The sequence below is a fragment of the Muscardinus avellanarius genome (genome assembly GCF_963383645.1).
Source record: "Muscardinus avellanarius genome assembly, chromosome: 1".
Classification (NCBI taxonomy): Eukaryota; Metazoa; Chordata; class Mammalia; order Rodentia; family Gliridae; genus Muscardinus; species Muscardinus avellanarius.
This window is the reverse complement of record NC_137786.1, coordinates 228,130,498-228,155,129: the sequence shown is the minus strand read 5'-3', so window position 1 is coordinate 228,155,129 and position 24,632 is coordinate 228,130,498. Positions and strand designations below refer to the sequence as shown.

Sequence of the window (24,632 nt, the reverse complement as noted above, 5' to 3'; positions counted from 1 at the left end):
TTTTTATTCTTTATTTTGTAACAGGGTCTCACTAAGTTGCCGAGGGCCTCGCTAAAATAGCTGAGGCCGGCCGCAAACCGCGATCCTCTGGTCTCAGCCTCCCAAATGCTGGAATTACAAGCGTGCACCACCAAGCCCGGCTTCCTTCTTTGTTTTTTTTTTTTTTTTTGTACTAGGATTTGAACCTAGGGACATTCTACCTCTGAGATATACCCCCAGCCCTATGGATTGATTGATTGATTGATTGATTGAGGTACTGGGGGTGGAACCCAGGGGCTTTCTACCTCTGGGCTCTACTCCCAGACCTATTTTATACTTTATTTGGAAACAGGGTCTCACTAAGTTGCTGAGAGCCTCACTAAGTAGATGAGGCTGTCTTAGAATCTGTGCAATCCTCCTGTCTCAGCCTCGCAAGTGCTTGGATTACAAGCGTGCGCCACCATGCCAGGGGCGGGGGGGGGGGGACACGCCCTTTTGGAAAAAAAAATTATTTAAATAGAGTCTCATTAAGTTGCTGAGGCTGACCTTTAATCTGCAATCTTCCGATCTTCCTCTTCCGATCTTCCGGTTTCAAACTCCCAAGATTATAGGTTTGTGCCACCACACCCAACTCTTTTATGGTTTCTGTGGGGAGGAGCGTCACTGGGGACTGAACCTAGGAGCATTCTACGTCTCAGCTATGACTAGCCCTTTTTTTAATTATTAATTTTTTTTTTTTTTTTTGCGGTACTGGAAGTGGAACCCAGGGGCATTCTACCTCCAAGCTATACCCCCCAGCCCTATTTTTTATTCTTTATTTTGAAACAGGGTCTCGCTGTTTTGCAAATGGCCTAAGTAGCTGAGGCTGTCTGTGAACCGCGATCCTCCTGTCTCAGCCTCCCGAATGCTGGGATGACAAGAGTGTGCCACCATGCCCAGCTGCCTAGCCTGTGTGTGTGTGTGTGTGTGTGTGTGTGTGTGTGTGTGTGTTTACTGGGGATGGAACCCAGGGGCATTCTACCTCCAAGATACACCCCCAGCCCTATTTTTTAGTCTTTATTTTAAAACGAGGTCTCACTAAGTTGCAAAGGGCCTCACTAAGTAGCTGAGGCTGGCTGCAAACCCAGATCTTCCCGTCTCAGCCTCCCAAATGCTGGGATTACAAGCGTGCGCCACCACGCCCAGCCCTTATGGCTTCTTGACAGCCATTCTAACCTGTGTGCGATGACATCTCATGTGGTTTTGACTTGGAAACCTCTCCAATGATTAGTAATGGTAAGCATCACTTCACCTTTGTTAGCCATTTGTACGCCATCCTTTTTTACTAAGGGGCCTTATCTAAGAATCTCTGTCCTGCTAAGGAGGACCTTTGGTGGTGGCTAATAGCCTGTGGTCTCTGGCCAAACTAGCTGCAAATCACCCACACATCATTCTGCAGTCCTCACCTCCCCAGACCCTTCTCTTCTCAGAAGGTTGTGTCCAGGACTCATAACAGAGCCTGAACTCAAAGTCAGGTCGTAAAGCCCTGACTTGGGTCCAGCATGTATGTCTGCTGCAGGGTAAATGCCCGTGCTGGAACTTTCCATTCAACTTGCCCTGCCTGGCCACTCCCTGCTTGCCCAGCTCTCCTGAGCCCTGCTGGGGCATCACTCAGTTACTTCTAAGGAGTGGCAATGCTGTTGTTGATGTGTCTAACAAGAGGGCAGTGTGGCAACTCATAGCAGGAAAAATCCAGCAGGGGCCGGGGTGGGGGTGACATTCCAGGATTTCGAAGGGGCTCCCCTCAAAACCTCAAGCTCTTCCCTGCTCCAACACGAGTTGGCCGGGTGCCACCACACACCCCACACACCCTGGCAGAGGTCCGATGGCAGCTCAGGAATGTCAAGTGATGCCTCTCCCTTTCCAAGTAGTCTGAGAGGCCTTGGCTGCCCGACTCTGGGATTTAGGACAATGGTATCCCAAGTTTCCCCAGCCTCCATCCCTGGGCATCGGAACATTCAACCCCACTGGATTAAAGGCCAGAAGAGGTAAAGCAATCTATGGAAGACTCTGGGTACTGCAGAGGAGCAATGTTCCACCTGCCTTTGGGAAGAGGATGTTCACAGTCAGGCTTTATGGGAACACATGACTGCAGGTGGCAGGGCGGGGTCCGGGACTGCCTGCCGCCCCATGCTGGACTGAATTAGCCAGAAACAATAGCATGGCCCAAGCCCTGTCTGTGTTTTAGCTCCCTGGGGAGAACCTGTCCGGGCCTTCACCTTTCCCATCTCGCCACTTATTTACTTATTTGATGGTACTGGGGACAGAATCCAGGGAAATTCTACCTCCGAGCCACACCCCCCCAGACCCCCTCCCTTTTTTTTCTTTTTTTTTTTTTTGGTGGTACTGGGGTTCCTGGAAGCCCTTCTACCTCCGGGCTACACTCCCAGACCTATTTTTATACTTTTTTTTATTTGGAAACAGGGTCTCTTAAGCCAGCGCATCTGGCTTCGAACCTGCGCGATCCTCCTGTCTCCGCCTCCCAAGCGCGGGGATTACAAGCGTGCGCCACCACGCCCGGCTGACCCCCTCCTTTTTAAAAATATTTTTTTTTGTGGTACTGGGGGGTACCTCCGGGCTATACTCCCGGACCTATTTTATACTATATTTGGAAACAGGGTCTCACTAAGTTGCTGAGAGCCTCGCTCAGTAGCCGAGGCTGGCTTTGAACCTGTGCGATCCTCCTGTCTCAGCCTCCCAAGCGTGGGGATTACAAGTGTGCGTCACCATGCCTGGCTTTTTTTTTTTAATTTTGAAACAAGGTCTCATTAAGTTACTAAGGACCTCACTAAGTTGCTGAGGCTGGCCTTGAACCTGTGATGCTCCTGTCTCCGCCTCTCAAGTACTGGGATTCTTTTTTTTTTTTTTTTCATTACCGGGGATGGAACCCAGGGGCATTCTACCTCCAAGCTACACCCCCAGCCCTATTTTTTATTCTTTATTTTGAAACAGTCTCACCGAGTTGCAGAGGGCCTCACTAAGTAGCTGAGGCTGTCTGCAAACCTGCGATTCTCCTGTCTCAGCCTCCCGAATGCTGGGATTTCAAGCGTGGGCCACCACACCCAGCTTACTGGGATTCTGATTGTATACCTCCACATCTGGCTCCCCACCCTCTTGAGGCGGCTGGGGGCGGGCAGAGGCCAGGTCGGGGTACTGGGCAAGGAACTCCTGGATGGCTCTGGGCTAACTATACCTGACCACAGAGGGCTGCTGAAGATGGGCAAGGTCCGTGCCCTGGTGAACAGTCAGATCTGGGCGCAGGGGGTGCATTCCTCCAAGGGGCTGCCGCCTTTGTCCCCAAGCTCAGTGTAAAGGTGTGGGAGGCAGCAGTGTCCCCCGCCAGGCCCCTCTGGCCAAGGCCTGCCATAATTTTCTACCCCCACGCACACGTGTTCTCAGTTGGAGAGGGATCGGGTAGCCCTGGTCTGTCCAGGGCACAAAGGCAGTCAGCTTTCCATGTCTGTGTGTTCTGCAACCACAGATTCCACCAGCTACAGATTGGAATATTCAGGAAAAAAAAAAAAGTTCCAGAGCTGGGCGTAGTGGCGCACGCTTGTAATCCCAGCATTCGGGCTGCTGAGACAGGAGGATCCTGGTTCGCAGCCAGCCTCAGCTACTTAGTGAGGTCCTCCGCAACTCAATGAGACCCTGTTTCAAAATAAAGAACAAAAGTAGGGCTGGGGGTGTAGCTCAGAGGTAGAATGATCCTGGGTTCCATCCCCAGTATCACAAAAACATTTTTTTTTAAAGTTCCAGAAAATTGAACAAGCAAAACTTGAATTTGTCACGCACCAGGTACTATGTTGCACGCATGTGGATGACGTGCTGTGTCGGCGGATCCGGCAGGAGCCTCCGGACATTTCAGAGCTTGTCTTTCTGCGGCACTCAGCACTGGGGGCCTCGTCTCCTTCCTGCATCAGGTGGCTAGCATTACGATGATCGTGTTTGTACTGAACACGGACAGCCTTTCTATTCTTGTCATTTCCCTAAAAGACACAGGACAACAACTCTTCACAGCGCATTTACATTGTGTTAGGTTTTACAAGTCACCTAGCTGTGATTTAACTTCTAGGGGACAGTGTGTGAGGGGTCTATTGCAAATGCCACGCCCTTTTGCCTGAGGGATTTTAGCACCCATGGATTTGGGTATCCAGAGAGGGTCCTTGAACCAGTCCCTCATGGATGCTCAGGAGGAGCCACTGAATTAGCTACAATAATTTCCTACAAATTGTCAGCCCAAGACAAAATGTTAGCATTTTATTAAAAATATGCTTCGGCTTCTCAAAGTATATCCCCCCCCACCCCCCTGCTAACACAGCAGCAATACCCCGGAACTTGTTAGAAATCCACTTCTCTGCTGGGCGTGGCGGCGCACGGCTTGTAATCCGGTATTTGGGAGACTGAGACAAGAGGATCGCAGGTTCGTGGCCAGCCTCGGCTACTTAGCGAGGCCCTCCAAAGCTTAGTGAGACCCTGTTTCCAAATAAAGAATTAAAAATTGGGCTGAGGGTGGAGCTTGGAGGTAGAATGCCCCTGGATTCCATTCCCAACCTCACGTGCGCGTGCGCACACACACACACACACACACACACACACACACACAAAAGAAAGAAATCCACTTCTCTGCCCCCAACCGGCCCTCCTGAATCACACTCCCACCGCAGGATAGAGAGAGGGTCTACTCAGAGAAAACACAGTGGTTTGGGGCTCTACCTATGACATTATGGGTATATATGGAGTTATCATGCCAGTGTCAGTATTATTTATGGGAAAAAGGGTTGGGATTGGGATGGGGGAGGGGAGGGAGTGGAGGAGGAGCTGGAGCAGCTCACCCAGTGTGGAATAGGAGTGTGCCCCATCACTGCACTTCATTATAATATGCGACTACAATGCACCAATAAAAGTATATGTTTTTTCAATTATTTTATTTGGAAACAGGGTCTCTTAAGCCAGCATGGCTGGCCTCCAAGCTGCGCGATCCTCCTGTCTCCGCCTCCCAAGCGCGGGGATTACAAGCGTGAGCCACTACGGCCCGCTAAAAGTACATTTTTTAAAAAAGAGTAGTGCATGCCTGTGATCCCAGTACTAAGGGGGCTGAGATTGGAGGACTGTAGATTTGAGGCCAGTCTCAGCAATTTAGTGAGACTCTGTTTCAAATAAAAAATAAAGTCAGTCTGGGGGTGCAGCTCAGAGGTAGAATGCCCCTGGGTTCAATGCCCACCAACACACACACACACACACACACACACACACACACACACACACACACACACACACAACTTGAAGTTATTTTTTCCCTTCTGGAAGAGAGGGGTGGGTCCCTGTCAGATATGGAACCCAGGGCCTTGGGCCTCCTAGGCAGGGGGCTCAACCACTGAACTGAACCCCCGACCCCAGGACTTGAATTTATTTATTTACTTGTGTGTGGTGCTGGGGATTGAACCCAGCACCACACATTCCTCCGAGCTCTACCCTTCACCCCCGTTTCTAAATGTTTTATTTGGAAACAGGGGCTTGCTAAATTGCTGGAGCTGGCTGCGAACCTGCGATCCTCCTCCCGTCTCAGCCTCCCAACCAAGTACCGGGACTGCGGGGCGGGCACCACCACCACCATAACCGGCTAAGATCTGCGTGTATTAAGTCAAAGACGGGACGGCGTGGGAGAGCCGGGGGAGGCCGTCACCAGCAGCCATCCAGCAGCACCATCCTTTTGCCTCGTGAATGGCGGCGCGCCAAGCTCCCGCGCCTCGACCTCCTGACTCCCCCGCGCCGGCCCCGGGCATCCCCAGCCCGCAGCTCCCAGCTCCCGGGGGCGGGGCGGGGGGCCGCCCGGCCGCGCAGAAGTTGGGGCCCGTTATCTGAAGGGCTGTTTCCACCCCCCGCCCCCGGGGGTGTCCACACCTCCCGGCTCCGGGATGCGCACCGGGATGGGCGCGGCTGCGAGCCCCAGGCCGGCCCGCGGGGCGCGGGGCGCCCATCCCCCTCGGCCCCGGCCCGGGTGGTGGCCGGCGGGTGGGCGGGGCCCGGTGGGCGGGGCCCGCGACACCGCCCTCCCGCGGCGGCCAATGGGGGCCGAGGCGCCGCGCCGGGATTGGAGCGGCGCGGGCGGCGGCGCTGTCAGCGCGGTTATAAGGGAGGGAAAAGTTGCCCGCGGAGCCGCAGCGCAGGCTCGTACGCGGCCGCGGCGCAGGGCGGGGCCGGCGGGCGAGGGCCGGGGGCCACGCGCAGCCATGGGCGGCGTCGGGGCGCCGCGGGAGGGGCCGGGGGCGCCGCTGCCCACCTTCCGCTGGGAGCAGATCCGCGCGCACGACCTGCCGGGCGACAAGTGGCTGGTGCTGGAGCGCCGCGTCTACGACATCAGCCGCTGGGCGCAGCGACACCCCGGGGGCAGCCGCCTCATCGGCCACCACGGCGGGGAGGACGCCACGGTAAGGGGCCGCTCGCCTGCGCCTGCCACCTGCCAGACCTTTAGCATCCGCCCCGCCCGCGCTGACCTTTGCTCTGCACGCCCAGGATCCCGGGTGGGGACCGGGCCGGGGGGCCTGATGGAGGGTGTGGGGGTGACTTCCTTGTGTGGGAGTCCAGGGGGCCAGCCTGTGGGGGCGGAGAGGGTCCCCAGAGGTGGGTGTGCCGCAGAAGGCAGAGCCAGCCCCAGGTGAGAGAGGACCCTTCTGTGGCGCTCAGAGTCTCAGTCCTAGGTCCCCCCCCCACGGGCCCGTCGTGCAGCGCCGGGTGCGGGTGCTCCGGGCAGGGCTGGTCCCCAGAGGCAGGCAGCGATGTGTCTGGGGAGGCTGGGGGCTGGGCAACATGGCCTGGGCACGGCCTGGAGGTCTGTGGCTTTACCCTAGAGCTGCCGAAAACCCTTCTAAGGGCCAGTGACTCACTCCCGCTGGGCTGGCAGCCCCACGTGGGAGTGGGAGGACTTTGCCAGCCAGTCTGGGTGGGCCTCCTTGGGAAGCACAGTCACCCCCTGAACAGGCTGGCCCCCTGGGGACCCTGGCTTCCCATTCTCAGCCGGTGTCTAGACAAGGAGGGATGCGGCCCGGCCCTGCAGGACTGACTGGCCGGCTGGAGCCCCCTTAACAAAGCCAGCTGTCCGGAAGAGACTTACCAGCCCTTTTTCTCCCAGTCCCTTGCCTGGACAATGGGAGTTAAGGCCACGGAGTTCTGTCCTTGACCGTCCAGAATTCTAGATCAGCCACCCTGGGTACAGGAAGGCCTTCAACACCCCGGGGGAATGTGGCCACACTTTTAGATGGCAGAGGAGACGAGACGCAGCGCCGCCCGGGACATCAGGGTTCTTGTCTTCCCGTCTCCCGCTCCCGGGGAGCTGAGGGATTGGAGTGGAAGGACCAAACTCCATGGGGCCCATGGGTGCCCAGGGACCAGGCGCTGGCTGGAAGCAACAGTGTAGTCATGGGTTGATGCAACCTGTGGGCCAGGGAATGTGTGGGCATGTGCCAGCCTGAATGTGAGCGCATAGCCGTGGGGGGGGGGGTGCCAGGCAATGGCGGCTCTCCTCAGCCTGAGCCTGGCCACCCTTCCCAGGTCTTCTGCAACCTGTAGGACAGGGCGGAGGCAGGTGAGGGGAAGGACTACTGAGCACATTTATTAATCGCCAGTTCCTGCATGGTGCCAGTTCTGGCGGAGGGCCCTCCTACGTGGGGTTCCCAACTTTACATTTAGTGTGAGAACCTGAGACCTCCTTCTGACAGTTTTGTCACTGATTCGATTCATGGTCAGTAAGGCCTGTTAAAAAAAAAAAAATTAGCCAGGCAGGGTGGTTTATGCTTGGAACCCCAGTACTTGGGAGGATGAGACAGGAGGATCGCAGGTTCTCGGCCAGCCTCAGTGAGACCTTGTTTCAAAATAAAGAAGGAAGCCGGGCGTGGTGGCGCACGCTTGTAATCCCAGTACTTGGGAGGCTGAGACCAGAGAATCGCGGTTCGCGGACAGCCTCAGCTACTTAGTGAGGCCCTTTGCAATTCAGTGAGACCCGGTTTCAAAATAAAGAATAAAAAATAGGGCAGGGGATATAGCGCGGAGGTCAAATGCCTCTGGGTTCTACCCCCAGATCAGCAAAATAAATAAATAAATAAATAATAAAGAAGGAAAAATAGAGCTGGGCGTGTAGCTCAGAAGTAGAATGCCCCTCCCTGGGTTCAATCACCAGTACCACCAAAAAAAAAAAAAAAAAAAAATCTTTTTTCTGGTGCCAGGTCCCAGCTTGGCCATTGGAGGCTCGGTGGCCTTGAATAGGCACACTGCTCCTGTGAGCCTCAGTTTCTTCTGTAAAGTGGGGAGAGCTGGGCCAATTGGCAAGCCAGCCAAGGATAGGACCGTGCCTTCTCGACTCCAAGGACTCCGGGTGGCCATAGTGTCCAGCGCAGTAAATGTTGCCGGCTCCGAGTCTGTGTCCTGCGAGCGGTGTGCTGCCGCGTGGCTGGGCTAGGCCCTGCCCGTGACCTCGTCTGATTTCAACCCTATCTGTAATAGGAGAGGATTGCTATAGGCCATCGCTTAGCTCCCTCGAGGCTCCAAGCACCAAGTTGGAGTTGCCAGAAGTACGTACTCTGCTCCAGCGAAGGGATTGTGCAGTGGCTGGGTGTGGAGGACCGCCATCAGTGTCCACTGGGAGTGGGACCCGCCCAGATGCCAAGCGCCCTGTCCCAGGCCCTGGAGCTCAGGTGGGGGCGGGGCAGCCACCTCTCACCAACCGCCAGCTGTTCCCATGTCCAGGCAACAGACGCCTTCCTGCCGGGAAATTCCCAGAGTTCCTGTGCCATGAAGTCAGCCTGTGGCCATCCTGGGATACAGAGCCTGGTGCCCTAGGGAGAGTGCTCTGGGCCCTGGGCCAGGTTTGTCTAAGAGTCACAGGCACCCTGAGACCAGCACAGCCGGCCAGGGGGGCAGGGCCCAGCCACTGCTGGCCATTAATACAGAGTGGCCGGGCCCTGAGCGCCTACTAAGTGCCAGGTTCTAAGTTCAACACTTGCTGTTGGTACCTTCTCATTTATTGGTGTGTGTGTGTGTGTGTATGTGTGTCTGTGGTACTGGGGATTGAACCCAGGAGCCAGTCTACCTCTGATCTATATCTCTAAGCTACAGCCCTAGCACTTTTTGTTTGTTTGTTTGTTTGTTTTGGTGGCACTGGGGTTTCTGGAAGCCCTTCTACCTCCGGGCTACACTCCCAGACCTGTTTTTATATTTTTATTTGGAAACAGGGTCTCCTAAGTTAGCGCGCGCAGCTGGCTTCGAACCTGCGCGATCCTCCTGTCTCTGCCTCCCAAGAGCAGGGATTACAAGCGTGTGCCACCATGCCCGGCCTATTTATTTATTTTAAATTTATGTATGTATTTATTTATTGTGTATGTGGTACTGGGGATTGGACCCAGGGGCCAGTCTACCTCCAATCTATATCTCCAAGCTACAGCCCTAGCCCTTTTTGTTTATTTATTTTAAATTTATGTATGTATTTATTTATTTATTGTGTCTGTGGTACTGGGGATTGAACCCAGGGGCCATTCTACCTCCAATCTATATCTCCAAGGTACAGCCCTAGCCCTTTTTGTTTATTTATTTATTTTAAATTTATGTATTTACTTATTTATTGTGTATGTGGTACTGGGGATTGGACCTAGGGGAATTCTACCTCTAGGCTACACCCTCAGCCCTATCTTTATTCTTTATTTTGAAACAGGGTCTCGCTCACTAAGTTGTAGAGGGCCTCACTAAGTAGCTGAAGCTGGCCATGAACCTGAGATCCTCCTGTCTTAGCCTCCCAACTCCTGGGATTACAACCAGGTGTCACCATGCCTAGCTTACTTTATTTTTTTAAGCAGGGTCTCACTAGGTTGTCAAAAATCTTATTAAGTTACTGAGGCTGGTCTCAAACCTGTGCTCTTTCTATCTCGGCCTCCTAAGTACTGGGATTATAGGCATGTACCAGCACGCCTGGCTGAAAGGCTCTCTTTTAATCCTCAAGATGCCCCCCTGAAAGCCGGGCGTGGTGGCGCAAGCTTGTAATCCCAGCATTTGGGAGGCTGAAACCGGAGGATTGTGGTTCTCTGACAGCCTCAGCTAGTTAGTGAGGCCCTCCGAAACTTAGTGAGACCCTGTTTCAAAATAAAGAATAAAAATAGGGCAGGGGGTGTGGCTCGGAGGCCAAATGCCCCTGGGTTCCATCCCCAGACACACACACACACACACACACACACACACACACACACACATGCCCCCATGAGGCAAGCACTGTTGTTACTTCCCCCTTACAGATGACAGAAGCAAGGCCCAGAGAGGCCAGGTGACTTGAAACTAGGTGGTAGGTCTGGTATCTGAACGCACAGCTGTACCCTCTAGACCGCACGTTGCCTGGCCACGTCCCTGTTCATTTCCACCATTCATTCGTTCTTCAGCGACTGGACCCTTAATCCATCCGTGAGGGTCTTCTGTGCGCCTCTGTTCTGACCTCTGAAGATGCAGCTGTGAATAAAACATCTGCAGCTAGAAAGAAGGCTCAGAGGTAGAACCATTCTTCTGTATCTAAGAAATACAGCGAGGCTGCAGTAGAGAGCGCTGGGGAAGGGAGGGGAGGGTGAGGTCAAGAGGCCACAGGGCCAGGGCTCCCCCAGGACAGCGTGTCCTTAGAAAGACTTTGGTGAGTTCTAGAAGGCGGGGGAGCCGTGGAGAGCTGAGCAGGGAAGCCAAAGGAATCTGACCCCAATAGAGAGCAGGGGGGTAAGAGAAGTGTGATGGGGCCTGCCCTCCCCTCGGGGAGGCCACTCAGAATTCCAGCTAGACCCCAACGTGCCTTGTGACCAGAGGTATCCATTAGGCTTAGCTAGGTGTTATGTTTGGAGAGGGAGCTGACCTATCCTAATGCTATGTCCCTTCCCTTCCAGGTCTGTTTCTCCATCAGTGTAATGGGGCTCAGAATGCTTTTGTCTTAGGCACAGTGTTTGGGGATGGTGAGGGGCACTTGAGGGGCACTTGGGTGACTGGTTACCATGGGCTATGAAACTCGACTCATGGATGTGGCGAATTCATTGCCCATAGCTCCCCAGGGAGGGGCAGGGTATTCCCGGCACTCCTCGGTGCCCTTCAGGCTGAAACACTCAGAGCCATCGGAGGATCCAAGATCCAGGAGACCTTCTGAACCCCCTGGCCTGAGATCTTCCCTTCTTGTGGCCCACTGGACCTGACCTCAGCTGGAGGTGGGGTGGCCAGTGCTACCACCAGAGCCATGTCATAGTCATTGCAACCAACAGTAATTGACCAGGCGCAATTCTGAGGGTTATTTATTTATTTGGTGGTACTGGGGGTGGAACCCAGGGGCTTGCTACCTCCGGGCTACACTCCCAGACCTATTTCATATTTTTATTTGGAAACAGGGTCTCACTAAGTTGCTGAGAGCCTCACTAAGTAGCTGAGGCTGGCTTCGAACCCGTGCGATCCTCCCGTCTCAGCCTCCCGAGCGGAGCGCGGGGATTACAAGCGTGCGCCACCACGCCCGGCTTAATTCTGAGGGTTTTAGACGCAGTAACAAATTGAATTCTCCTAACAACCTTGCAAGATGGGGCCTATGGTTAGCCTATTCTGCAGATGGGGAGACTGAGGCCCACCTTCTTGGGACCCTGAAAGGGCAGGTCTTCACCCTTGGGCTGGGAACATGAGATGCGTGTCCTGTGTCCGCGAGGGAGCTGGGGAGGGGCAGGGCTCAGCCTGGACAGGTCTGAAGCTGGAGCAGTGCCTCTGCTTCTCCCACCGCCCTCCAACTACTGCCTGGAAAGTCTGCTGCTCAACAGCCGTTCCCCACGAAGCATGACTGCTAGGGGGCTGGCAGCCGTTTCTTGCAATGCCCCCTACCTGGGCCCCTCCTCTAGCAGGACTGCAGTGCCCACCCCTTCCCTGGGGGAAGAGTCGGGGTTGTCTGGCACCAGCAGGAGTGCAGCGTGCGGATGAACAGGAATGCTGGCGAGCTGGGCCTTTCAGGCAGCCTTCCCGTTCCTTCCTGAGGCTGCCTGGGTTGCCCTGGGTTTCTGATAAAACAGGCAGACTCCAGCAGTGGAGCCAGAGTTCAGGGTGGAGGGAGGGCCAAGTGCCAGAGGGTCTGGCTGCTTGGGGGCCACTGCTGGGTCAGTAACACCTTTGAGGCCAAGGGTCCTGGCTGGAGGAGGACTGGGCATACGTGCCACCCTTCACAGGGACACCGGGGTGTAGGGGACGGGGTATCTGCCCTTGAGCCGGGCTCTGGCGCACAGGCTAGAGCTGGATGTGCCGTGTTCAGAGTACTGTGTCCTTGTTTCCTCGTCTCGTGGCTCAGTTTCCCTTTCTGTAAAAGCGAGGTACCGGAGCCGGGCGTGTTGGCACACACCTGGAATCCCAATACTTGGGAAGCCGAGACAGGAGAATCACAGGTTTGTATTCAGCCTTAACTACTTACCGAGACCCTCTGCCACTTAGTGAGACCCTGTTTCAAACTAAAAAATAAAAGGCCTGGCGGTGTCGTTCGGATGAACCCACAGTGCCCCTGGGTTCAATCTCCAGGACTACAGAAAAATGAAAAAATTTAAAATAAGGTACTGATAAGTGTTTCGCCGCTGACTTCCTGGAAGGGGGTGCTAGGGAGAGGCTGGCTAGGTAGGTGCTGGGCCTCCGTTCTGGGTTCCTGCTTTATCATCTCACCTGGGGTTGTCCTTGGTGACCCCACCCCATCTCCAAACAAAGCAGGCAGCTAGCACAAACCTGGGCCCCCACCCTACAGCCCTGCCCTGTCCCTACTCCACCCTCTTCCTGACCGAGCTGGCCTGCTCTCGTTCTGGCCTTCCTCCCCCACCACCTGGGGTAGAAGGCGGCTGCTTGTCCTCCCCCACCCCATCCCTTAGTACCAGGCATGGCTGGGACCCGATGCGGACAAACGCACGTACATCCACTCTCCTGCCCACCTCGGCACGCATCGATCTCTAAGTGGACTCCAGGAGGAGGTGCATGACGGGGCCACAGGGCTCCTTTGAGAGCAGGGCTGTGCAGCCCTTGCCAGTCCCCAGGCCCCTTCTAAGTGCCTTACCTGCTCTGACTCCAGTGGCCTGTGAGATGGACACTAATGGTTCCTGAGAAAATGCACCGCTGAAGAGGGGTACAGTCTCCTCTGGGGCTCCAGGGCGCCTAAGTGGCAGCTCCGGTTTCATCTTATACAGGCCGGCTCCAGAGCATCCCTCCCCGAAGCCAGCTGCTCTCTGTGTGTGAACACAGGGTGGGGGAGCTGGGGACAGGGCACGGGCCACTCTGAAGTTTTCAGGGACCAAGGTGCAGCTGGGCCGCAGCTGTATCCTGACGGGGTAGAACACCGCAGAAGTCAGACTCTCATTCCTTCCCCAGATCTGCCACTCGGAACTCTGGCCCGAGCTGGTGTCACCAGCACCCTCCTCCCGGGCTGCAGAAGGCTGGCTCACCCACTGCACACCTGCTGGTGAGCGGGTCCTACACCATGCACACCGTTGTGCACAGAGCCTGCAGGGGCCACTAGGACCCCCGTTTTAAAATTCCAGCAATTTAGCCAGGCGTGGTGGCGCACGCTTGTTAATCCTAACATTCAGGAGGCTGAGGCAGGAGGATTGGGGTTCACGAACAGCCTTAGCTACTTAGTGAAGCTTTTTGCAACTCAGTAAGACCCTGTTTAAAAATAAAGAATATAGCCGGGGGTGGTGGCGCACACTTGTAATCCCAGCATTCGGGAGGCTGAGACCAGAGGATTGCGGTTTGCGGACAGCCTTAGCTACTTAGTGAGGCCCTCTGCAACTCTGTGAGACCCGGTTTCAAATTAAAGAATAAAACAGCTGGGCGTGGTGGCGCAGGCTTCTAATCCCCGCACTTGGGAGGCTGAGACAGGAGGAGCGCACAGGTTCGAAGCCAGCCTCAGCTACTTAGTGAGGCTTTCAGCAACTTAGTGAGACCCTGTTTCCAAATAAAGTATATATATATATTTAAAAAAAAAAAGGTCTGGGAGTATAGCCCAGAGGTAGAAAGCCTCTGAGTTCCACCCCTAGTACCACCAAAATAAAGAATAAAAATAGGGCAGGGAAATAGGGCAGGAGGTTGAATGCCCCTGGGTTCCATCCCCAGACCCGCAATAAATAAACAAACAAACAGGGCTGGGGGTGTAGCTCAGAGGTAGAATGCCCCTGGGTTCCACTGTGGTCCCAGTACTGAAAAAAAAAAAAAAAATCCAGCCTTTTTATTTTCTCTCAATTTGGCTCCCAGACCCAAGGAGACACCTCAAGGGCCACCTTTGACTTGTCCAGGTGGAGGTGGGGGGTCATAGGGTGTGGCACGCGTACTCCTGGGAGGATGCATCCAGACACACAAGTTGGGGGATCTCCTGCTGTGCCCCTGAGACTGTCAGCCTGGCCCAAGAACCACCTCCCATTCCCCACAGCCCAGGCTTTCAGCAGCCAGGTCCTGGGCTGCTTGGGATGATGACTGGCCTCCCCTTTCCCAACTAGGAGGCCCCTGCCTCCCCTCCGATCCAGGGGTGGGCACCCTGGGGCCACTGCCAAGTGGCCATTAGCATAAGAGAGTTTCACAGTGAGATCCCGTTCAGTCAGATGAGGCTGTGTGACCTTAAATAAGTGGCACAACCTTTCTGAGCCTTCACTTCTGTGGGGGCCTTGAGCAAAGGCCTAGAGAGAGTGAATTAGCCCAAGGTCACACAGCAGGGCCTCAAGAGCAACCTTCCCCCCTCTCTTTGCCCTCACCAACCCCAGCTTCACCCATCTCCCTTCTACACACTCTCCCCCATTTTTTGCTACCAAGGATTGAATCCAGGGATATTCTACCTCTGAGGTATATCCCCAGACATTATATATCTTAAACAGGATCTCATTAAATTGACGAGGGCCTTGCTAAGTTGCCGAGGCTGGTCTTGAACCTGCGATCCTCCTGCCTCGGCCTCCTAAATCTTGGGATTACAGGTGTGTGCTGTTAGATGAATTAAGTTTTTTATCTCAGGAGCCCCCCCACCCCCATGAGTTGAGTTTCCCGGAAATAGGCCCTGGGCTGACCGATTAAGCTACCATCCCCCCTCTGATGCACCTGGTCACTTACCTGGGACCTGCCCCCCTTCTGGTACCCGTTGGCCAATCAGTGAAGGGAATATCCCCCACCGACCTCAAGCCGATTACCTGGCTGCACGACCCCCTCTTATGGGAACCCAGCCAATTAGGTCAAGGGCATTTCCCTAACCTATTAGCCCCAAGTACGTAACCCCCAAGCCCCTATATAACCGGACTCCAGCACGCGCTCTTTCTCTTTTTTCCTTCGCTCCCCTCGCCCATACCAGCTCCCTAATAAATTTCTTGGCTATAAGGTGGTCTCTGGTGTGGTCAAACTTTGTCCTTTCATGTGCCACCATGCCTGGCTTGCTGGCCCTTTCAAGAGATGATGTTTGAGCTTTTGCAGCCCCCTTCTGTATTATAAACCCAGACAGCCAACTCAGCCTGGGTCATTCTAGAAGCCGCACACTCCCAGTGCCCCAGTCCCTGGGCTGTCTTGGGGCCAATGAGAGCCGGCAACATGGAAGGGGACCCCCAGGATGGACCTCCACCCATGGGGATCGAGGGGTCTGAGAACTTCAGGTCCCCAGGACTTTGCAGAAATGCGCCAGCTGCCACTGTAACGCCATTACTTTGTTTTGTTTTCTTTTTCATTGCTACTTAACAAAGATATATATTCATGGATTCCGTGGGTTATTTTAACGTGCAGTGCGGAGACACCGCGCAATGACTGGATCAGGGTAATCGGCACGGTAGCACAGCAGGTCGACCGCAGCCAACAAGGTCACTTCTGTTTACACCTACTTACTCCGGAGGAGGCTTATGAGCCAAAGGACAATAAGAGTCCCTTGTTCTCCAGCAGCCTTCTACAAAGGTGTTTACTTAGACTTCAGCCTCTGGGAGGCCACTCAGTAGCCTTTTCCCACATCCCTGGGGACTCCACCCCGTAACCCCAGTGTCTGTAGTCCAGCCGGCTATATGGCTTCCAGTTCGCCCACTCAGAGGGAGCCTCTGGCACTGCGACAACAAAAATCAGCTCAAGAGACATGTGCCTGGAGTTCTAGGATTTGGGGAGACTGAGACAGGAGGATCGCAGGTTCCAGGCCAGCTTCAGCAGCTTAGACCCTGTTTCAAAAGTAAAAAAAAGCCTGGCATGTTGGCGCACCCATGTATGTAATCCCAGCATTTGGGAGGCTGAGACAGGAGGATCGCAGGTTCCAGGCCAGCCTCAGCAGCTTAGACCCTGTTTCAAAAGTTAAAAAAAAAAAAAAAAAAAAAAAGCCAGGCGTGTTGGTGCACCCATGTAATACCAGCATTTGGGAGGCTGAGACAGGAGGATCGCAGTTCGTGGCCAGCCTCAGCTACTTAGTTGAGGTCATTTGCAACTCAGTGAGACCATTTCAAAATAAAGAATTAAAAAAATAGGGCTAGGGGTATATTGCTCAGAGGTAGAATGTCCCCAGCCGGGATATAGCTCAGAGGTAAAATGCCGATGGGCTGAGAACAATTAGCTGACCAAATTGTGTCATTGTGTAGAGCTCAGTATCAAGGCCAAGCAGGCTGGTCCTGCCGCTTCCTGACAGCTGTCTCTCTGCAACTCCTTATCTTTCTCCTTTACCTTTTCCTGAAACCACCTCTCTCTTCTCTCTCTTCTCCTACACTACCCCCACCCCAGCTATTACAGAGAATCACAGGAATGTTAGCTTATTATTCATGTTTTACTTTAAGAAAATCAGACTTGAGGCTTCTATTTTTAAATTGCACAGTTTTAACTATTCAAGCATCTTCCTTGCACACCGCCAAGAACCCCTCGTGAACGGCCGTCCACTGATTTTATTTTCCCTGGCGACCCAGTGGTCCTTAATCACCACTCTCCCCACCCCCACGCTACCTGCTCCCTGGGTTTGTAAAAACTGGGCAGATCTAATGTTTGTGAGCCAAATCTTCTTTTACCCGCAGCAGAAAAGGGTATGGCTTACGGAGAGCTTTTTGGCAAAGCTGAAATGTTTCATGAAAGCCCTCAGTTTTCCAGGGAGAACTTTCTGTAAATCCAGACATTGTATGCACTCGGCCACATTCAGAGAGGGTTCTCTGCCTGGCAGGCACGGGGTACCCGTGGGCAAGGTACCCGGGGCCTACAGAGGACCAGGGTTGGGCTTGCGGGCGCAGCTGACCCCGTGGTCCTGTTTCTTTGACTGCTGGGCAACCTGCTGACTTTCTGTTCATCTGTCTGTCTGCTCTGCCCATCCATCAGCCAGCTGCCTCTGGGTGCTGCTCCAGTTGTCTGTCTGTCCACCTGACTGTCTGCTCTCCTTCAGGATGCCTTCCACGCTTTTCATCAGGATCTCCATTTTGTGCGCAAGTTCCTGCAGCCCCTGCTGATCGGAGAGCTGGCCCCGGAGGAGCCCAGCCAGGACGGACCTCAGAATGTGAGCGGGTGGGGCAAGTGCTGGAGGGTTTGGGGACATTGCCACACTGCCAGGAGAAGCTCCATCTGCTACTAACTACCCCAAGGGATGCGGGGCCACAGCTGGCTTTGCCACCCCTGCCCGGACAGCAGTTGTAGGTGAAGCTGTCGCAATGCCCCACCGATGTTGAGGCTCCGGATAAGGCTTGCTAGGTGCCCTCTGTGGGTCTCCAGGCAAGACCCCTTTGCTGCTCTGGGCCCAGCAGCCTCAACTGCAATGGAATATAAATATATATGCAGGTATATATGTATATATATAATATATATTTTTGCGGTACTGAAGATGGAACCCAGGGGGCGTCCTACCTCCAAGCTAAACCCTCAGCCCTATTTTTAATTCCTTATTTTGAAACAGGGTCTCAATGAGTTGCAAAGGGCCTCGCTAAGTAGCTGAGGCTGGGCAGGAACCACGATCCTCCTGTCTCAGCCCCCCTAACGCTGGGATTACAAGCGTGCGCCACCATGCCTGGCCGCAATGGGATTTCTATGAGCTGAGCTCTGGGGGTTTCTTCTCCTGGCCTGAGCTGTCTCTGCTTATCACCCACCCCACAGCTTTTAGATGGGGAGCGAGGGGTAAGCCTCTGCCACCAGACAGTTACCGGCTCCCGTTTCTCCATCCATCTTCCTTTATCCCCACTTCAAGGCAGGGCTGAGGGAGGCGTGGCTAGGACTTGGGGACCGGGAGGCCTTGCTTCCTCCTCTGACTGCCCATTCTGCCGTGGCAGGCCCAGCTGATTGAGGACTTTCGAGCCCTGCGCCAGACAGCCGAGGACATGAAGCTGTTCGAGGCTGATCCCACCTTCTTCGCTCTCCTGCTGGGCCACATCCTAGCCATGGAAGTGTTGGCCTGGCTCATTGTCTACCTCCTGGGTCCTGGCTGGGTGCCCAGCACCATTGCTGCCTTCATCCTGGCCATCTCCCAGGTGACCACACTTCTACCCAACAGACACAGGGGCCCAGCATATTTGGGGGGCGTAATAAATGAATGAATGAATGAATGAGTGAATGAATGAATGAACATCCAGAGGGCCTATCAGGCAAGCCTGTGGGTCAAGCTGAATTCTAAATGAGCCTAAGGAGGTTCCTTATCTAATAAATCCCCAGCCAGGCTCAGCGGCGCAGGCCTGCAAGCTCAGTGCACGGGAGGCTGAGAGAGAAGACGCCCAGCTTTCAAGCCAGCGTCCGCAACTTAGCGACACCCTCAGCCACCGCGTAGTGACACCCTGCTTCAAAGTTTACAAAATGAAAAGTGCCGGGGAGGGAGCTCAGAGATAGATTGTCCCTGGGTTCAGCATTACCAATAAACAAACAAACAAACAAACCCTGGATCTTAGGGTGGGGAGCCAAAGGTCACAACCCCACAACAGGTTTGTACAAGAGAAGAAAGGGCCACCCCTATCCTGCCCATTGCGAAGGCTCAGGGCCTACACCCTTGTAACAAAAAATGAGTTAACAAGAAAAAAGCATACCACATTCATGTAATCATAGGTTTATGGGACATGGGAGCCTTCAGATCGAAGACCCAAAGGCCTGGGTCTTCAATCTGACCCATTTTTATGCTTGGGTTCTATGAAGCAGGGACAGCTGTTTAGAAATGGGGTTGGATAAGAAGGAGTATTCCTTCCTGCAGGTATGGAATGGGACCCATTTTTATTTTTTATGGTGCTGGGGATTGAACCCAGGGGCATTCTCCCTTCAATCTATACCCCTAGCCCTATTTATTTATTTATTTATTTATTTATTGCGGTGCTGAGGATGGAACCCAGGGGTGTTCTACCTCCAAGCTACACTCCCAGCCCTATTTTTTATTCTTTATTTAGAAACAGGGTCTCACTGAGTTGCAGAAGGCGTCATTAAGTAGCTGAGGCTGTTCTTGAACCAAGATCCTTCTGTCTCAGCCTCCCCGATGCTGGGATTACAAGCATATGCCAGTATGCCCGGTGGGATGAGACCCTTTTGAAATAAGATAGGTCTGAGGATTTCTTTATAGCCAGCTCGAGTACAGAAAGGAGACATTAGAGCAATATTGTTACGCCTTATGGCTGGCCCTGGTGGTTAGGGACGGGTTTCATGAGCTACCTGGGGAAGAAAATCCGAGTTTCTCTGGTTTGCCGTATTTGAAAAGGAGACCGAAAGAAAGTGGTCAGACAGAAACTTGGCTCCTGAAGCCTGCACTTTGGGGGCTGGCTTTTTTTTGTTTGTTTGTTTGTGATACTGGGTGGTGGAACCCAGGGGCTTTCTACCTCTGGGCTATACTCCCAGACCTATTTTATGTTTAATTTGTAAACAGGGTCTCACTAAGTAGCTGAGGCTGGCTTTGGACCTGCACAATCCTCCTATTTTAGCCTCCCAAGTACTGGGATTACAAGTGTGAACCATCACATCCAGCTAGGGGATGGCTTTTTTTTTTTTTTTTTCAGTACTGGGGATAGAACCCAGAGGCATTCTACCTTTGAGCTACATCCTCAGCTCTACTTTTATTTTTTACTTTGAAACAGGGTCTCACTGAGTTGCAAAGGCCTCACTAAGTAGCTAAGGCTGGCCGCGAACCATGATCCTCCTATCTCAGCCTCCCAAATGCTGGGATTACAAGGGTGCGCCACCATGCCCTGCTGGGGGATGGCTTTTTGAGCCTCAACATTTGCAAGCCACTCCGCATCTCCCCCAGAAAAAAAGAAACTTCAGGAGCCGGGCGTGGTAGTGTACCCTTATAATCCCAGCATTCGGGAGGCTGAGACAGGAGGATCGAGGTTCGTGGACAGCCTCAGCTACATAGTGAGGCCCTTTGCAACTCAGTGAGACCCTGTTTCAAAAATAAAGAATAAAACATAGGGCTGAGGGTGTCGCTCAGAGGTAGAATGCCCCTGAGTTCCATCCCCAGTATCCTCCCACCCCCAAAAAAGAAAAGAAACTTCATTTGCCTGGTGTGTACATAGAGGAAGCTGGCCCACTGGGACTTGGAATAGAGCACTCACCTGGGACTGGAGGAGCCTCTGTGGCCCCAGGGCCGGGGGTGGGGGGCCTCTCCTGACCCTGCCCCTCCCCCCAGGCTCAGTGCTGGTGTCTACAGCACGACCTCGGCCACGCCTCCATCTTCAAGAAGTCCCGGTGGAACCACGTGGCCCAGCAGTTTGTGATGGGGCAGCTGAAGGTGAGGGCAGGGCGTGGTGGCAGCCTGGCACTGAGCTGGGGCACTGTGCTGGGTCTGCGCTGTGCTGACACCCTCCTCCCCACAGGGCTTCTCGGCCCACTGGTGGAATTTCCGCCACTTCCAGCACCACGCCAAGCCCAACATCTTCCACAAGGACCCAGATGTGACCGTGGCGCCGGTCTTCCTCCTAGGGGAGTCTTCTGTCGAGGTGGGTGGAGAGGGACACAGATACCCTCGGGCCAAGCCCACGGCCGAGGGGACCCATGCCAGCCCCGCTCCTCCCCATCCTCACTGGGATGAAGGATGCAGTAAGCTGCCCGGCCCTAGAGCTGCCTTTGACCTGGCCCCAGCCAGCCAGCCCCCTCATCTTGGCCTAGAGAGCTGCTCTCCCCAGCTGCCGCCTGTCTCCACAGTACGGCAAGAAGAAACGCAGATACCTACCCTACAACCACCAGCACCTGTACTTCTTCCTGAGTAAGTCCTGGCTCCCGACGTGTGGGGGCTGCTCCCTGCCACCTTGAGGCCTGCTGCCTGTGGTCCCTCTCGAGACTCCAGGCCTCCAATCAGCCCAGCCCAAATGCCTTTCTGCCCCCACATCAGGGTGGTCTGGACCCTGAAGCCTTCGAGATATTGCTTCGGCCAGCAGGGACAGGGTGAGAATTCAAGGGCAGGAATCTGCGAGGGTGACCCCTGACAGGCAGCAGAAAGGCCACAGGGGCAGCAGAGGGTGGGGCCGGCCCTGTGGTGATGCGGGGTCCGCCCAGCTGGGCAGGTAGGGTACCAGCATCTGAGGTGTCCTTGGAGACACAGAGCCCCGCCCCGCGCCTGCCCTGCCTCCCCTCCCAGCCCTGCCCCTGCCCTCTCTCCTTTCTGTCTTATAGTCGGCCCGCCGCTGCTCACCTTGGTGAACTTTGAAGTGGAGAATCTGGCATATATGCTGGTGTGCTTGCAGTGGGCGGTGAGTAGGGGTGCTGAGGACCTAGGTGGTCGGGGCTGAGGACCTAGCTGAGGTCCGGGCTCCAGGGGGCGGCACTATCCGTAAACGCAGCCAGGTGGCTGTGTGCAGGCAGTGGAGCATACACACGACCGTACGCGTGCAGGGGAGCGCGGGTGTTGCGGTGGGGGTCCCTCTCTGCAGGAGTGGCTTCCCCGGGGTCTCACTGAGCTGGCTGTTGCCAGGCAGGGGCTGTCCTGACTCACCGTCCGTGGCCCCTGCACCTACGTGGTCAGCCCCGTGAGCTGACCGGGCAGGGACCCTCTCCTTTTACGGAGCTCAGCGCCCAGCGAGCCGCCACCCAGGGAGGGCCAGGGTCCTGTCCAGGGCTCTGAGGCAGATGGAGCAGGAGGCTGGGTGACCCGGCCCCTCCTGCCGCCTCCCGGGGCACCTCCCTGAGCAATGCCTCCGCCTGCTGCAGGACTTGCTTTGGGCCGTCAGCTTCTACTGTCGCTTCTTCCTCTCCTATGCCCCCTTCTACGGCGTCCGGGGGGCGCTGCTTCTCTTCGTTGCTGTCAGGTACGGCCGGGTCGGGGAGGTCGCACAGGCAGTGGGAGCCCCAGCCGCAGCCCTCCCACTTGGCGGCAGGACCCCGGGGTTAGCGGGTCTGGGAGGAGCAGCCTGACGCGCAGGCGGCTCCCTGGGTGTCCACCCTGGGCTCAGCCTCGCAGGAGATGCTGCTCCGTCCATCTTCTCTAAAGCCCAGCAAGGGAGTGTGGCACAGCCGGGGCCCAGGTGTGGGGACAGCCGCCCTCCAGGGCCTCGGTGGTGAGCTGGACGTGGGCAGTGCCCGAGCCCCCACCCCCCACCCCACAGGGTCCTGGAGAGCCACTGGTTCGTGTGGATCACGCAGATGAACCACATCCCCAAGGAGATCGGCCACGAGAAGCACCGGGACTGGGCCAGCTCTCAGGTGGGCGGGGCGTCCCTGCGGGCCGGGGAAGAGGGATACCCGGGGGTCAGCCTCCCTCACCTGAACCCCGCCTGCCCCCGGCAGCTGGCAGCCACCTGCAACGTGGAGCCCTCATTCTTCAACGACTGGTTCAGCGGGCACCTCAACTTCCAGATTGAGCACCAGTGGGTATCAGGGCCCCAACGATGAGCGGGGGGAGGGCTGAGCCAGGGGCTGCACCGGGAGCCCCTCTACAGGGGGCTCTTCTCCTGGGGAGACCAAGACCCAAGCCCTGGATCCCAGGGGGCCCTGGGCGAGGCGGGGCAGGGCTGGGAAGCAAGGTGTGGTGGGCGCTCAGGTGCTGGCCGTACCCCGCCCCAGCCTCTTCCCCACGATGCCGAGACACAACTACCGCAAGGTGGCACCGCTGGTCAAGGCGCTGTGTGCCAAGCACGGCCTGCACTACGAGGTGAAGCCCTTCCTCACCGCCCTGGTGGACATCATCGGGTAAGGCCGCACCCAGGCCCGTGTGGCGTTTCTCCAGGGCCCGTGCGGTCCCCGGCAGCCCCCGGGCCATATGAGGCCCTTCCTAAGAGCTGCTATCCCGCGCCTTTCCAGATCAGCCCCTCCCCCCACCCTTCCCCCACTCACGCACACACTGAGGGCTTATGTCTGCTGGCGCTGTGAGCCGGGTACACTTGTAATCCCAGTTACTTAGGAGGTTGAGACAGGAGGATCCGGCTTCATGGCCAGCCTCAGCTACTTAGTGAGGTCCTCCACAACTTAGTGAGACCCTGTTTCAAAAATAAAGAATAAAAAAATGGGGCTGAGGGTGTAGCTCGGAGGTAGAATGTCCCGGGGTTCAGTACTTCCCCCCCAAAAAAGGATGAGCGAAGGGTATAAAGTCCTAGCAGTACTGAGGCAAAATAATAACCACGGAAACCGAGGGCGAGGGGATTTTAGCACCAGGCTGGGGTTGTGGTTGTTAACAGGATGATATGTAGACGGTCTGGAGAGGCTGACGGTGAACAGAGCCTGGAGCAGGGCAGGCATCTGGCAGAAGAGTATTCTAGGCAGAGAGCTGGGCGGTGCAAAGGTCCTGAGGCAGGAGGGTGGAGTGTGGGGGCAACAGATTTAACATCTTGGAAAGATAGCTGGGGCGGGAGGGAGCTGAGGTCGTGATCCAGGTGTCCCTCCTCTGAAACTCCACACACACTGTCCTCTTTACCCCGCTGCCCGTCCCTCTATCCTGGTGCTGTGTATACTTATGTTTCTCCTTTCTGATCCTGCCCAGCCTGGTCCTCCAGCCCCTGCCGCTTGGCACAGCCCCGTTAGAGCCCCGGGCACAGGGCCCCTAGCAAGATGTTGGTATCTCTGGCCTCCCTGCCTGACGTGGGGCTCCTGGCGGGCAGGTTCTGTGTCCTGTGTCTTTGGGTCATAGGGCCCAGCAGGAGGAGGCAGCAGGGAGGCGAACCCCACCTCCAGCCTCAGCCTCATCAGCCCTCGCCTCCTCTGCCCCTCGCCCCAGTCTGGATTCCATACCAGCCTCCCCTGGCCAGCTCCTCGCCCCAGCCCGCCAGCTGCCCCAGGGGAGGAGGGACTCACAAGGGAACAGGGAACGGGGCGGGGCGTCTCCACCCACACCCCTGTGAGAAGCAGAACGGGCTGTTAAGAGTCTTGCAGTGAAGCCTCTGACCCTCTCCCGCCTCCCAGGTCCCTGAAGAAGTCCGGTGATGTCTGGCTGGATGCCTACCTCCACCAGTGAAGACGGAGCCCAGGAGGGCAGAGAAGGGGTAACGGGTCAGCAGCCACGGAGCCAGGCCCCGGCGGGATGGGCAGGCGCCGCGCCTGCCCTCTTGGTCGGTCCCGCCGTCTTTCCCTCAGCCCTCGTCTGTCCAGCAGCCCTACGGCCATGGCTCTGGGCCCCAGAGGACCAGGGGTCCAGGGAGGGTACGCAGAACCACCTGGTGAGCCCAGCATGTTTTCCCACGGCAAGAACTGAGGGAAAACTGTTATTTTTATATATATAAAACCCAACCCAAATATATTATGAAGCATAG

At 55.5% G+C, this 24,632-nt stretch overlaps 1 protein-coding gene across 1 annotated transcript; it reads left to right on the top strand.

The window, feature by feature from the left end:
* Nucleotides 1-6,248: 6,248 nt before the first annotated feature.
* On the top strand, nt 6,249-24,337 carry FADS3 (fatty acid desaturase 3; the record flags this gene model as incomplete). The annotated part of the gene is made up of 12 exons (XM_080697705.1): nt 6,249-6,446; nt 17,387-17,497; nt 18,261-18,458; nt 20,585-20,686; nt 20,772-20,894; nt 21,100-21,160; nt 21,568-21,644; nt 22,102-22,199; nt 22,497-22,593; nt 22,678-22,757; nt 22,954-23,079; nt 24,286-24,337. 12 exons carry the CDS (start codon nt 6,249-6,251, stop codon nt 24,335-24,337), a joined length of 1,323 nt encoding a protein of 440 aa, XP_080553831.1.
* Between the last annotated feature and the right edge of the window lie 295 nt (nt 24,338-24,632).